General features: G+C 36.1%; 1 protein-coding gene across 1 annotated transcript in view; it reads right to left on the minus strand.

Annotated features, from left to right (window-relative positions):
* The window catches only part of LOC129521019 (ankyrin repeat domain-containing protein 31-like), a 119,055-nt gene that overhangs the window by 91,703 nt on the left and 11,036 nt on the right, over positions 1 to 16,316 (minus strand). Inside the window, exons 2-5 of the mRNA XM_055342221.1 lie at positions 14,071 to 14,177; positions 9,905 to 9,945; positions 5,372 to 5,448; positions 2,742 to 2,785 (exon numbers count right to left, since the gene is read on the minus strand). Of these exons, the coding sequence (XP_055198196.1) occupies positions 2,742 to 2,785; positions 5,372 to 5,448; positions 9,905 to 9,945; positions 14,071 to 14,177 (269 nt within the window). The remainder of the gene's footprint in view (positions 1 to 2,741; positions 2,786 to 5,371; positions 5,449 to 9,904; positions 9,946 to 14,070; positions 14,178 to 16,316) is intronic.

Below are 16,316 nucleotides of genomic sequence, written 5' to 3' on the forward strand. Positions count from 1 at the left end.
ATTCCTGGGGAACAGGGGTGGGAGATTCGTTTATTCATCTCAGAGCATGTGATGGAGGAGCAGGGATCCTTGCAAGACCTCACCAGAAACAAAGGAGCTGACAGGTGCCATTTCCTACCCCGTCCACCCCCAGATGAAGCACAAGCCCATGTGGGGGAACCAGCAGGACAGGATGCAGACACTTGCTACCTAACTTGCTAAACAATGCACCTCTCACTCCTGCAGATTTTATGGATCCACCCTTTCCAATAAACTCTCTGCCAGAGTCCAAACAAAACAATGCAATGAGCCTCCCAGGGTGTTAAGCAGCCCCAGTAGGGGCCAACACCACTCCAAAGTGACTCTTGCTTCACGGAGAAGGAAAGACAATCACACATTATCAGTCCAAATGCAACTCCAGCAGTGGGCTAGGGGCAAAATGCTGGTCTAACTGCAGGCATTGCCCACCAACAAAAGCTTCTAGGGGGACAACACAGGGAATGTACCCTGCAGTTTGGTGATACTGCCTCTCTGGCTAATGCCTGGTCTGTCTGACTCAATTCAATCCCAAGGTTTTCCCAAACTGGGTCACTAGCAACACAAGAACCACATACTGCCCACAACAGATAAGTAAAGCCAAATAAGGGGCACTTGGGTGCTGCAATCAGTTAGTCATCCGACTATTGGTTTCCGCCCAAGTCATGATCTCTGGGTCATGAGATCAAGCCCCACATTGGGCTCTGTGGTGACTAGAGTCTGCTTAGAGTTTCTCCTTCTCCCTCTGCTGCTCCTCCGTCTCTTTCTCTCTCTCAAATAAATAAATAAATCTAAAAAAAAAAAGATACATAGGGGCACCTGGGTGGCTCAGTTGGTTAAGTACCTGCCTTTGCCTCCGGTCATGACCCCAGGGTCCTGGGATGGAGCCCCAATGAGCAGGGAGCCTGTTTCTCCCTCTCTTCCCAGCCAGTGCTCTCTCTTGCTATCTCTGTCTCTCTCAAATAAATAAACAAAATCTTTTGTTAAAAAACAAACGAACAAATAAATCAATAAAAAGATACATGGAGACAAATGAAACAAAAAACACAACAGTCCAAAAGTTTGGGATGCAGCAAAAGCAGTTCCAAGAAGGAAGTTTATAGCAATACAGCAAGGGAAAGAGTCGACAAACAACAACAAATAATCAACAAAACTAAAAGACTGGGACAAAATATTTGCAATGACATATCTGATAAAGAGTTAGTTAGCATCGAAAATACACAAAGAACCTATACAGCTCAATACAAAGAAACCCCCAAATAGTAGAATTTTAAAAATGGGCAGAAGACAAGAATAGACATTTCTCCAAATAAGACATACAGATGGCCAAGAAACACATGAAAACATGCTCAATACCACTAATTTATCAGGGAAACAAAAATCAAAACCACAATGAGGCATCCCTTCACACCTGTCAGAATAGATAAAATCAAAACACAAGAAACAAGTGAGGATATAGAGAAAAAGGAACCCTTGCACACTACTGGAGGGAATGCAAACTGGTGCAGCCACTGTGGAAAACAGCACTGCGGTTCCTCAAAAAATTGAAAATAGAATTACTGTATGATCCACTAACTGCACTACTGGGCATTTACCCAAAGAATATGAAAACGCCAATTTGAAAGGATATATGCATCCCTCTATTTATTGCAGCATTATTTACAATAGCCAAATTATGGAGGCTGCCCAAGTGTCCATTGATAGATGGGTAAAGAAGTAATGATATATATGTATACAAGAACATTATTAGCCATAAAAATATAATGAAATCATGCCATTTCCAACAACATACATTGATCTAGAGAGTATAATTTAGAGAAAGACAAATATAATACGATTTCACTATGTGGAATTTAAGAAACAAAGCAAAGAGGCAAACTAAAAAAACATTTTTTTAAAGATTTTATTTATTTATTCACGATAGAGAGAGAGACAGAGGCAGAGACACAGGCAGAGGGAGAAGTAGGCTCCATGCCGAGAGCCTGACGCGGGACTCGATCCCGGAACTCCAGGATCGTGCTGGGCCAAAGGCAGGCGCCAAACCGCTGAGCCACCCAGGGATCCCCCAAAAACATTCTTAACTATAGAGTACAAACAGATGGTTATCAGAAGGGAGGCGGATGGGGAGGATGGGTGAAATAGGTGAAGAGAATTAAGAGTACACTTATCTTGATTAGCACTAATTTACAGAATTGCTGAATCACTATACTGTACATCTGAAAATAATATAACACTGGATATTAACTATACCATTATTAAAATACAGAAACACAGATCAAGAAAATATGATTTTATTAGAGATAAGGAAGAACAGTATAAGAAACACTGGAAAGGATTTTTAGACAAGAATATATTTCTGTCTATTGTAATGGTTTAGTCATATTCTTATGCAAGGAAAGAACCTAAATGGGATTGATACTTTAATCAATACAATTTTTTAAAAAAGATTTTTTTGAGAGAGGGGGTGAGGGTGAGAGGGGGAGGGAGGGAGAGAGAGAGAGAGCACGCATGAGCAGGGAGAAAGGGTTAGAGGGAGAGGGAGAAGCAGACTCCCCGCTGAGCTGGGAGCCCAATGCAGGACTTGATCCCAGGGCCCTGGATCATGACCTGAGCCAAAAAGGCACATGCTTAACTGACTGAGTCACCCAGGCACCCTAATCAATATAATTTTTAAATATAATCTAAACACATGATCTGCATAGCTAATCTCTGTTACATAGACCAACCTTTTCTGGGTTTGGCAAAATTTCAGAATTTTCAGCCTCAGGCCCTAGAAGATAACAATATGTTTTATTCCAGTTTTACGAAAGCACTAAAAACATGCTTACTTAGCATTTCTTAATCAATATAACTTGAAATGCATTCATGTAATATATGTAACTATTATACTTACTTATTGGTATAAAAGTATCACAGGGGCAATAGAGTTACAAAAGAAAATTCTTAAAAAAAAGAAAAAGAAAATTCTTTCATTTCTTAAAACTTTCAAGAAGATAGGTAAAACTATAATTATTTAGAATTAGTTTAGCTAAAAAGCCAGCCTCTCTATTTTGGCTGAGTTATTCTATGTTTATGTAACTATAGGAGGAATAATCATATCTACTTTTTCAGGGTCATTATCTCCTCCATTATAAGTAATAGAATATAAATTAAATTCATGCTGTCAAATTAGGCATGAAAAGAAACCCATATAGGGCCAAAGGGAATCAAGAAGTTGTCTTAAAGTGACTTCCACTTTACCATCCCCTTCTCATCTTGCTCCCTCTGCAACTCATACCAAGTGAAGCTGAAGGAGGATCAGGAAAAAAGGCATTTCTCCAACTTCACTCCTTTTGCCTCCAACCTTCACCATCAAGGCCCAGTACTATGACATAATTAGGTAGGAAGTTAGGGCTCACTGGTGTTTCAAGCATATGTTTGAGTCATTCTTTTGGTTTCTTTTGATTAGGCAATATCAAGAGCTACAGCATAAGTCAAGGAATTATGTGCTAAACCTTAGCATGCATCCCACAAGCAAGACAGATTTTTCAGGTGAAAAAAAATAAGTATAAATATGCTTGCTGAGCTTCACATCATGCAAAAATCTCTTTTTTATTTTTTTTATTTTGTTTTGCTTTGCTTCACCTTTGTCATTTGATGATGATAAGCTATGAAAATTGCTAGGAGGGTTAACATCATGGTATTGCACACCCTCACAGGATGATGAGCAAAACATTATTAAGAATAAATAACTTCGGGGATCCCTGGGTGGCGCAGCGGTTTAGCGCCTGCCTTTGGCCCAGGGCGCGATCCTGGAGATCCAGGATCGAATCCCACGTCGGGCTCCCGGTGCATGGAGCCTGCTTCTCCCTCTGCCTATGTCTCTGCCTCTCTCTCTCTCTCTCTCTCCCTGTGTGTGACTATCATAAAAAAAAAAAGAATAAATAACTTCGGGCAGCCCTGGTGGCACAGTGGTTTGACGCTGCCTGCAGCCTGGGGTGTGATCCTGGAGACCTGGGATTGAGTCCCACATCGGACTCCCTGCATGGAGCCTGCTTCTCCCTCTGTCTCTCTCTCTCTCTCTCTCTCTCTCTCTCTCTCTGTCTCTATGAATAAATAAATAAATAAAATCTTAAAAAAAAGAATAAATAACTTCTTATCCTTGCATTAGAATCCTTTGTGCCAAGCAATAATGGTAATACATCCTAATATGTATACCTTCTCATTTAAAGTTTTATCTCTGGTTGTTTAAAATTTAGTACAAATGAAAGAAACACTGTAATAGATACATCTTCAATTATCTTTTTTTTTGTTGTTGTTTTTAAACTGTCAGATCCTTGGGGCATTAGTTTAAAATGAGAGAATAAGACTACATCCTCTTCTCTGAATTGTAAAGAACATCCTCAAATGCCAACTATTTCTATGTTGTTTTTAATCATCTCATCATCAAAATGATCATTCTTTTATGCCAATAGTACTTAACAATGTGATAAGCTGGTATACAGTATACTACCTTTGACTACTGTATTAAAAATAAACATATTTGAAAGAATTCTCATTTTCTAACTACAAAATGTTCTTAGTTTTTATAAATTAAATTTTTTCTTGAGTTTTTGTCTAGCCTTTAATAAATTATTAAAAGGTTTTGTACATTTTCTATTTAACACTAGAAAGAGGCAAAATGTAGTAGTAGTATGTATTTACGTATAAAACACAATTCTAAAGTAGCAAATGAGAAGAAAAGGCTTAGAGGCTGAATTTTAACTTATAAACAATTATAACAATTACTAGAGATAATTTGTTTATTCTGACCATTCTATAATTTGGTTACAATTACCTTTTGAATTGGAAGGAAGACTGTATGATTGTATTAAAACAGAATTAGCTATCCTAGCTAACAATTTCATAGTTTCTTTATATGTGATTTAACCTAAAATCTAGGATAATAATAAAATGAACTTTCTGTTCTGAACACTCTGCGAGGAATGATGGGCAGAGGGTGTTGCAATGAACTGCCAGAAGGGAAGGGGACTACCAGTTCTATGGGTGTCTACTCACATCAACTTTACAGCAGCAAGAAACACCATGAAGTCATAATACTGGTGCCCATAGCACTTTTAATGGAATAGCCAGTTAAAGACTTCTGACTCAGAAGTTCAATGAGGGTGGTGGTAAGAGTGCAAAGGCGCCAATAGCATCATAGGGCATTAATGGCTCTCAAAAGGCCAAATGTCCTGTATTTTCCACACTTGTAACCTCTTCCCATTTGGCCTTCTGAGAGCCACTAATGCAAATAAATCAATCCATACCTAATTAAGCCTTCCATTTTTAGACAAAGACAAATTTACTCTATATGACTCTACACATAAAAACATACCTTGAATGCTTTGGTGGTTCAGTGAAAGTTTAGCCTGGGAAAATGATACAGTGAACAATGGAAAACTTTTTCTGTTCCTAAAAAATAAATCAATTATTTAATAAATAAATACAAATTTAGAAATGAAAAGAAAAAAACACTATTCTAATTTAAGTATAATTTAAGCTTTTTTATCTACAGGAATTTCAAAACTGCATAATTTTTTTGTTCCATCATCTCAATTACTTTTATAATTACTATGATTTTGGTAACATTTACATTTCAAGTGACTGCAAAAATGAAGGAACAAGCTAAAAAATTAATGGATGAAGAATCAGGAGTACTAACAAGATAACCAAAAGTTTAGGTGTGAAAGTCACTTTGGGATGACTATGTGCCAAATAAGGGTAGTGGGGGAGAAAAAACTGGTCCTGAATTATATATCTTGGCTATCTAAATCCTCAAATACACTGAAAGTTTGTCATTATAGTTTTAGATGTAAGTGCGAGTCACTAATGAGAAAATTCTCAGATATTATTTTTCATTCTTTATTTCTCAGTAGGCAAAGAACATGTATGAAATATTGATGGAAAGATATTGAAAGCAAAATAAGGTTCATACCAAATCTGCAATTTTTATCATCTGCCTCGGGATAATTAAAAGTTGACTGAAGAAAAGCAATCAGTTAACTATCTTTTTCTCAATCTAATATACTATGCAAACACAATCAAGATATCTCCCTTTAAAAAAAAAGCCACTTGTTTCAGCTGGGTTTTTTTAAAATATATTTTTATTTATTTATTCTTGAGAGACACAGAGAGAGGCAGAGACACAGGCAGAGGGAGCAGCAGACTCCCTGCGGAGAGCCCGATGTGGGACTCGATCCCAGGACTCCGGGATCATGCCCTGAGCCAAAGGCACATGCTCAACTGCTGAGCCACCCAGGTGCCCTCAGCTGTTTTAAGAGTAGTTTTTATACACCAGCTACTTGAAGCCTAAGCAAGAATAATAAATTGAATACTCTCTCCAGTCTAAAAACAGAAGTGATCAATATAAGCTACCTTGAAAATGGAAATGAAACTGCTCATATATATTTACAGAATAATTTCTAGAAGGCAAATAGAAAAGAATGCTGATTTTTTTCCCTAAAATGAAATTCTTTGAGAAGAACAAGCTGATTTAAAATAAAACTGAATCATACTTTGACTCAACAACAAAATTTTTTTCCTTAATTACAAAAGAAAACTTAAGACATAAGTCTAAAAATTGAGCAAATTCAACGATATTATTAAAAAAGTTATTTATATTAGGCAAGACAACAATGTACATGTCTAAGTAAGGAGGAATACTTAAACACACTATCGTACAATCAAGTTATACTGTGAAATACTGTGAGTCCATTAAAATTCATGTTTTTAAAATATATGACATGAGAAGATAATTACAAATTATTACTTAAAATTTTTAAATAGGATACAAAAACTATCTGCAGAATTATTCCAATTTCATAGAAAATATAAATAAAAACAAAACTATATAGAAAGTCTAAAATAAAATGTAGTGGGTTGAGCCTCTGCCTTTGGCTCAGGTGGTGATCCTGGGGCCTAGGATCTCGCAAAGCAAGAGTATCCGAAGTTTCTAAAACGTTTACGTCTTATGTCCAAGAAAAAACTGCAGGAAAACCCATTCTGTTCTAGTGTTAACAGGTACTAGAAGATATATGTTATTCTTTTTAAAAAACTTTGACTAAGGGCAACCCCGGTGGCGCAGCGGTTTAGCACCACCTGCAGCCCAGGGCATGATCCTGGAGACCCTGGATTGAGTCCCACATCAGGATCCCCGCAGGGAACCCGCGTCTCCCTCTGCCTGTGTCTCTGCCTTTCTTTGTGTCTCTCATGAATAAATAAATAAAATCTTTAAAAATAAATAAAATGAAATATAGCAAAATGTTAACAATGTTTCCCTCTGGGCAGTGGAGTTATGGATGCTGTGTTAGTCTCTAAGTTTTCCTTTTTTCCCCACTTCTATAGATAAACTTATAGTGCTGATACATTCAGTAATAGGGTTATTTAAACATAGTGGCTCTCAAACTTTTTGATCTTTTGTCTCCTTTTAACTCTTAAAAATTATTGAGGAACCCAAAGAGCTTTTGTTTATGTGCATATAATTATTTATATTATATATTTGAAGTTAAAATAAGAAGACTTTTAAATAATCATTAATTTAAAAATAGCAGTAAAGGCACATTTATCATGAAGAGCACTGAATAATATACAGAACTACTGAATCACTACATTATACATCTGAAACTACTGTAACACTGTATATTAACTATACTGGAATTAACATAAAAACTTAACAAAGTTAAAGATAACTAAATAAAAATATATAACAGTAATAATTCTGAAACATGTTAATATGTTTTATGAAAATTTATTATATTTTACAAAATGAAAAACAGTAGTGAAAAGAATGGCACTTTTTTTAAAATTTTTATTTATTTATGATAGTCACACACACACACACACACACACACACACGAGAGACATAGGCAGAGGGAGAGCAGGCTCCATGCACTGGAGCCGACGTGGGATTCGAGCCAGGTCTCCAGGATCGCGCCCTGGGCCAAAGGCAGGCGCTAAACCACTGCGCCACCCAGGGATCCCAAGAATGGCACTTTTTTAAAGGTATGGCTTCACAGAAGACAGCTGTCACCTCACCTGCTACCACATTCACTCTTTTGTCACACGGTGTTTTATTTGAAGTATATAACAAAAATCTAGCCTCACACAGATACACAGTTGGAAAGGAAGGAGTATTTCAGTAGCCTTTTTGGGTAACTGTAGTATCACCCCAAAACAAGTATTACGCCAAAATTCTAAAAGGAATAACTTCCTTAAAGGTTACTGGAAATTGAAACTCCATCAATGAAAGTTTTGTATTCTGTACTATGACTCTCTTGCACTTTGAATGGACCCTTCATCTGCATGTGATTTTGTGACATTATGCATTTGTCTTTTAGAAAATACTGATTCACTGAGTTATGCAGAGCTTCCTTATACTTTTTTTTTCTAAGATTTTATTTATTTATTCACGAAAGACACAACACAGAGAGGCAGAGACACAGACAGCGGGAGAAGCAGGTTCCATGCAGGGAGCCCAATGTGGGACTCGATCCCGGGACCCCGGGGTCACACCCTAAGCCGAAGGCAGGCCCTCAACTGCTGAGCCACCCAGGTGTCCCTGAGCTTCCTTATACTTATAATCCATGTATGTATATATATATATATATATACACATACACACATATATATATAGATTATATATATATAATGTGTGTATATATATACATATATACACACACACATATATGTAAGGGTTTTGATTAAACATCAAAAAGATCACCTTTGTCACTTGACGGGATGAGCACTGGGTGTTATTCTGTATGTTGGTAAATTGAACACCAATAAAAAATTAATTTATTAAAAAAAGATCACCTTTGTAAATAAATATTATCACTGAACTCACTGGAAAATTTAAAGTACTGTGAAGTCATCAAGGACAATAAAAACAAGTTTTCCTACATTAATTTTCACTTGAAAGCTTCAATATTTTCATTGGCAAACAAATACCATCAGCAGTTTTCCATGAAGTGATTGGCTTGTTTCATTGATTTTCAAGAAAATGTCTGTCATATACTCAAGTGTGAATACTACTTTGTTGATTATTCTTTCAAGTTAAAAGAAAAGGTGAGCTAATTTTCTTACAATGTTTACAACTCAAACTACACAAGTGCTCTCCTTAAGACAAGGACCACACTTTGGTATGCAAAGAAATACTTAGGCATGCTTCCCCCACATCACACAGCATAACAAGAAGATATATATTCAAGGGTAGAAATTTAATAAAACAATAAATTTTCTGCTTCATCAAATGCACTAGATGAAGCTAGCTTTTTCCTTCCTTGTCTTTTTTAACTGCTAGCTCATGGCAATGAAAAATACAGCGACTACTAGTACTATTTGGTGCCATTGCCCTACTGAGCCTAAGTAAGGCTTCAATATTTTACTTACCATTTAGCACTGAATATGCAAATGCCAGTACTATGAAATAGGCAAATAAGGGTTAGTATTATTATGAAAATAGTTTTGATCTCACAGACGCTCTGCAAAAAGTCTCAAGGATTCCCAAGGGGTCAACACACCATACTTTGAGAACCACAGTTTTAAAAGAACTGAAAGGATAAAGCCTTTTAAAGTGCAATAGTCCTATAAAGTCCAATTTCAATAAGGTCTACAAATTCTTCCTTCATGCTATGCTATAAATTTTCTTTTTAAGTAATATTAATAGAAAATCAACCTAATCTGAACCAATCATGCTCATGAAATGAAACTTACCTAGAATGTTTATAAATAACATCTGTATGCTGCTAAAGGGGCAACTATTTAAAAATACACAATAACTCTAAGACTCTTAAGAAAATGAAGATTCATTTTAGTGTGCAAAATTACAAAAAAACTACAATATAATAAAGTTAAAAATTAGTATACTTACTGGAACAGAGCTTGATTTTGTTCCATTTCATCTTGAGGTTGCTAGCAGGGAAAAGGTAGTGTTCTTTTAACTCATAAATACTAATACAATGCACCAATTAAAAATTTAATGTTTAAAATAATTCTTAAAAAATAATTTTTGTGTTATTCTTTCTCAACATCTTCTCTGTTGTGATAAAATATACGTAACATAAAATTCACCGTTTTAACCATATGAACATGTACAGTCCTGTAGCATTTTGTGCACATTGTTGTACAACCATCACCAGCATCCATCTAAAGTATTCTTTAATCTTTTCCAACTGAAACTCCAGACCTAGTATTAACTCTTTATTCACCCCTCTCCCAACTCCTGGTACCTACCCTTCTTTCTGTCTCTCTATTACTCTGTCTCTACTGTAACTACTCTAAGTACCTAATATAAAAGGAACCATACAATATTCATCCTTTTGTGTCTGAACTTATTTCACTTAGCATAAGATCTTAAAAGTTCACCCAGGTTGTACCATGTATCACTATTTCCTCCTTTTTTTAAAAAAAATATTTTATTTATTTACATATGAGAGGCACAGACACAGCAGAGAGAGAGAGAAGAGGGCTCCATGCAGGGAGCCTGACAGGGGATCCCAGGATGACAACCTGAGGCAAAGCAGATACTCAAACACTGAGCCACCAGGTGCCCCTATTCCCTCCCTTTCTAGTTGTTTGTATGTACCACATTTTGTTTATCTGCTCATCTGTTGGTGGATGCTTGGGTTGCTATCACCATTTGGCTACTGCGAATAATGGTTGAATGAACGTGGATATACAAATATATTTTTGACTCTCTGCTTTCATTTATTTGGGGTATAAACCCAGAAGTGGAGTTTTTGGACCATTTGATACTAAGTTTAATTTTTGAGGACCCATCATACCATTTTCCACAGGAATTACACCATTCTACATTTCCTATCAGCAGTGAGAAAGAATTCCAATTTTCTACATCCTCACCAGCACTGGTTGCTTTGTTTTTTTGATAATAGCTATCATGATGAGTGTAGGTAGGATCTCACTGTGGTTTTGATGTACATTTCCCTAATGATTCGTGATGTTGAACATCTATTCATGTGCTTATTGGCCACTAATCTATCTTCTGTTTGTGCCCTTTGTCCACTTTTAAATCAGTTTGGTTTTGGGGGGGTGGGTTATGTATAATTTTTTTTCTAAGCTGTAAGAATCTTTATATATTCTTGGTAGCAATCCTTTACTAGATACATTATTAACATTTTCTCCCATTTCTGGGGTTGCCTTTTCACTGTTGATAATGTCCTTTAATCCACAAACATTTTTAAGTGTCATGGGTCTATTTGTCTATTTCTCCTTTTGTTGTCTGGTCTTTCATGTCTAAGAAATCATTGCCAAATCCAATGTCATGATACTTTTCCCCTATATTTTCTTCTAAGAGTTTAGCTCGTTTAGTTTTTTTTTAAATTTCTTTCCATAAAATAACTTATGGAAATTAAGTTAGGAGAAAGGATGTGTCCCTTCTTTTTATTCCTATGGATTTATTTCATTAATCCATAATGGTTCTGATAAGCCTTCTTTTCTTGTCCGGTTCTCAGTTCTAATATTTCCCCTGTAGGCCAAAAATTATACAACCTCTGTTACAATGTTAAATGCCAAAAGCTAAATGGATTCTAATTCTCAAGTCAGGCCAGAGAATCTGAAGTTGTATCCCTTTCAGAAAGAAAGATACAATGCACTGATAAAATGCCTCCATTTTAGGTTTCACAGCACAGTGGCTTTCATCACTCTAAAAAGAATTCTTTTTTTTAATTTTTTATTTTATTTATTTATTTATGATAGTCACAGCGAGAGAGAGAGAGAGAGAGAGAGAGAGAGAGAGGCAGAGACACAGGCAGAGGGAGAAGCAGGCTCCATGCACCGGGAGCCCGACGTGGGATTCGATCCCGGGTCTCCAGGATCGCGCCCTGGGCCAAAGGCAGGCGCCAAACTACTGCGCCACCCAGGGATCCCCAGAATTCTTACACTTAGTATCTTGTTATCATGAAAGTGAATGGTAATAAGATCTTAGAAAAAGATCTTCCTTTGGGGCCCTTCCATGTTTCTATGATCAATAACAAAGCTTTCTGAAAATAAAGCCTTTAAGCCTGAACTTCCAAGCATTGTTTGATCAATGAAACAGTCATAATAACAAGAAAACAAAGTACTATGAGAACTTCAATCTTCTTCAATGAACATTCATTGTTCTTTTCTGATAATGCATCATTACATACTTCAAGGTTATCACATTGGTTCTCCATATATATACTTCCCAAGCAGACGTTCAGAGTCCCAGAGACAAGAAGGAATTTCAAGAAGTAAACCTAGGAATTCCCAAGGACTAATTAGAGTATTTATACACTCACTAGATACTTCTGCATCTTCACAAAATAATTCATTCAAACACCTGTAATACCCAGTTCATTTACATTACTATAGATCAATGACTTGACCCTACTAAGGAAAATGCACAAAATAAGAGAGCAAAGAAGAAGGAAGTTTGTCTCCAAGAGTCTACTTTTTTTCCTTCTCTGTAGGCAAAAATTACACTTAGGAGCTGATGCCTCTGAATATAACAGGGAGGGAATTGGTCATTTGTTAATTAACAAAACCACAAAGATACATTTCAATCAACTCTTTCCTAAGGGATCCAAATCACTATCTACCCTTTTGATTCATGTGACTGTCATTTTTCTCCTGTCCTTTCCACCCCTGTATTTTGATTGGCCATTAAGCTGAACAGTTTTTGTTTTATTTCATCTGTGGAGGGGCGGGGAGTAGGGTGTGGGAGATGAAAAAGTTTAAATATGCTAATTTGGAGGATCTGGAAAAGAGACAAATCTATTTATATATCCTCAAACAAAAAAACGATCATCCAATATCTGAAACCAATTCAACTGAATTATGGATCACTGGAAGTGTAGTGGAAGTCAAACCCTGGCCAGACTTCTGGCTCACCAGAAGGCATCAGATATCTCATACAACTATGCTCACATTCAGTATAGCAGAATAAACATTCCTAGTATTTAAGTGTTTTATTTATTGATGAGTTACTGATAACATCACTTAAAATATCTTTTTCTCAAATTGATAAAACACAATAATACTAGGGGACTTTAACAACTTTGTATGGTGACTGCTGGTAACTAAGCTTACTGTGGTGACCATTTCATAACGTATATACATATCAAATCATTATGTTATACACCTGAAGCTAATACAATATTGTCTGCCAATTATTGATTAAAAAAATAAAATTTGAGATTCAAGATAGAATATAATATTTCTCTAATGAGAATGTTGTCAGTATAATAAAAAGACAGCTGAATTATCTTATTCTAAAAAGGCAACTATGCAATTTTCCCCTGAAGTCTTGAATCTGTGTAAAATTAACCATCTTCTTTCATAAAAACATCTGTATGAATAAAAAGTATTTTATCTCAAAACATTCAATAAAAGTGTTACTTCTTATCCTCAGAGGAAAAAAAACTATTTTCCCTTCCTTCCTTAAGACTTTGTGGGTTCTCTCTGGTTAGCTGACTTATTTATGCCAACGTGCTAACTGAATAACCCATAACCTTTGCCCAGGGTGACCGCATTAAAAAAAATACAAATGTGTATGTATACGTACACAGGCATTCACACACATATAAGGTAACAGAAGGGCCTTTCAGTAGACCATATCTCAAAATATACCATGCAGACTAACATCTTCACAAATTGAAAATGATCTCTGGCATACACTGGAGATGAAAATCCTAATTACTATATTCTATTTTAACCTGTTTTTCTCACATCCACATATGGAGAGGAGAGAGAGGAGAGGAGAGGAGAGGGGAGGGGAGAGGAGGGGAGGGGAGGGGAGAAGAAGAGAGGGGAGAAGAAGAGAGGAGAGGAGAGGAGAGGAGAGATGAAATATTTTAAACACCCCCTTCTAAAACACCTGCCTTTCACCAAAGTTGCAAAAAAGAAACAGAATGACTAGCTAAGAAAGGGTAAAAACTGAGTAAGAGAATAAAGAAGAAAACTAACAGACAAAAAGAATTAACCGTTAGTAATTTGTCACTCTTTGAAACAGCAATTCCAATTTTTAATAAGCAAGTATTTAACCAACAGGCTACATACCTGTAGGAGTGCAGTCTCACTAAGAGGCATTATTTTATTTTTACTCATTTGTCCTCGTGGATTCTCTCTGAGTTTGAACCCAAGTTGAATCTCAGGAGAAGATGTTCCTGGAATGAAATATCATCGTAAATCACTTGCAACAGTTTAATTGCTCTGCTTTGACAATGACTCCAAGATTTTATAAAAACTACAAAATGTCATTAAAAAGTATTTTGTAAATTATAACTTCCTAGCTGCCACTTTTATATATCAAAGTTTTTAAGTTATTAATTTCAAAGACACACATATACTACACTGGAGGATACATATACATAAAGGTCTGAACAAAGGATACATAGAGACAATATATGGACTTAACCACCACCCCCCCAGAAGGAATACTTTCTTCTTTTTTAATTTCATGTGAGGTCATTTTTGAAAACTCATAATGCTAGTATATAACCCAAAAAACAGAATTTGTGTTTCTCAGATGGGAAACTGAACTCATATTTTTTTAAGATTTTTTAAATGTATTTATTCATAGAGATGCAGAGAGAGAGAGAGAGAGGCAGAGACACAGGCAGAGCGAGAAGCAGCTTCATGCAGAGAGCCTGACTTGGGACTCGATCCAGGGTATCCAGGATCACACCCTGGGCTGCAGGCAGCGCTAAACCGCTGTGCCACTGGGGCTGCCCTGAACTCATATTTTAACTTTTTTTCCCTTCCCTGTTCCTAAAAAAGAATCCAAAGAAATTTTTTGTTGTTTTCTTGAAATTAGTTTTTTCTTTTTTAAATGTGAAGTAGCAATGAGAAGAGAGGAAATACACCCAATATAGATCAGAAGAGGAAGACTGGATTAAAGGGAAACCAAACATTGGTAAACAGCATGTACTCTACATAGGAAAAGGAGAGGCTCCTTAAGAAATAATTACATGGATTTCTTCCATGAGACTCTCAGAAAACCACCCAGCTTAGAGCAAATCCCATCAACCAAAGATGGAAGAGAGTGTACTAGAACTTTGCACTGAGTAGTCTCATACTTCACTGAGATTGCTGTTTGTACCAAAGGAGCATTCATTCAGAATGAATGCTATAGCCAGTTACTCTGTGTAAGAGGGTATCTTCCCTATCAGATACAGAAATGTACTAAAAGCCAAGGTTGATAAATAATGTAGTGATGGAACACTAGTAAAAATAGTCAAATAGAACAATGAAACTAAACAAGAAGTGGAAAACAGACCTATACGTCTATCTGGGAATTTAATATAAGTAAATAATGATATTTTAGACAGTGGCAACAAAATGTGTAAATATAAATGCAAACAAAGATAATATACTTTTACGGTCTTGTGGTAGGTAAAATACTTCCAAGTTTGAAAGAACCAAGAAACCCCAGAAGACTGACAGGTCTTACTACATAAAAACTGAGAGTGCCTGGGTGGCTCAGTTGATAAAGCATCTGCCTTCAGCTCAGGTCATGATCTCAGGGTCCTGGGACAGACCCCAGATCCAGATCTGGCTCCCTGCCCAGCAGGGAGTCTGCTTCTCCCCTTCCTTCTGCGCCTACCTGCCCCATCCCCCACCTCTGCTTGTGCTCTCTCCCTCTCAAATAAATAAATAAAATCTCAATTTCTGCATACAAAATATATCATGAATAACTAAAAGTTAACTAGGAAACTGAGTGAAACTATTTGCAATACATATATATGACAGTTGTATTACCTTTAGTGTATAAAATGATCTTATAAATCAAAAATAAAATGAGAATAATTTAGGAGACATAAGGCAATTCACATGCACACAAACTATGAATAGTCAATATTAAAATGTGTCTAAACTTGGTATTCTTCAAAAAAATGCAAATTAGAACAATCAGATACTTTACTTAGCGGTTTGGCAAAGACTGAATATATCCTTTATTGGATCTAGAGGAAAAAGCCATCTTTTTTAGGGATAATATATGTCAAAATCTAACATGTGTCCATCCTTTAAAAACAAATCGAATTTTAGCTATTTATTCTAAGGAAATAATCAGAAAAGCAGGCAAAAGTGTAAATATTAGAATATTCACATTTATTAGAGTTTTGAGAACAAAAATATAATTAATTCATTAAATAAGGATACATTCATACAGAATAATGTGTAGCACTTTATTTTATTTTTAAAGATTTTATTTATTTATTTGTGAAAGAGAGAGAGAGGCAGACACACAGGAAGAGGGAGGAGAAGCAGGCTCCATGCAGGGAGTCCGATGCAGGACTCAATCC

Source organism: Nyctereutes procyonoides, unplaced genomic scaffold, assembly GCF_905146905.1.
Source record: "Nyctereutes procyonoides isolate TBG_1078 unplaced genomic scaffold, NYPRO_anot_genome, whole genome shotgun sequence".
NCBI classification, from domain to species: Eukaryota; Metazoa; Chordata; class Mammalia; order Carnivora; family Canidae; genus Nyctereutes; species Nyctereutes procyonoides.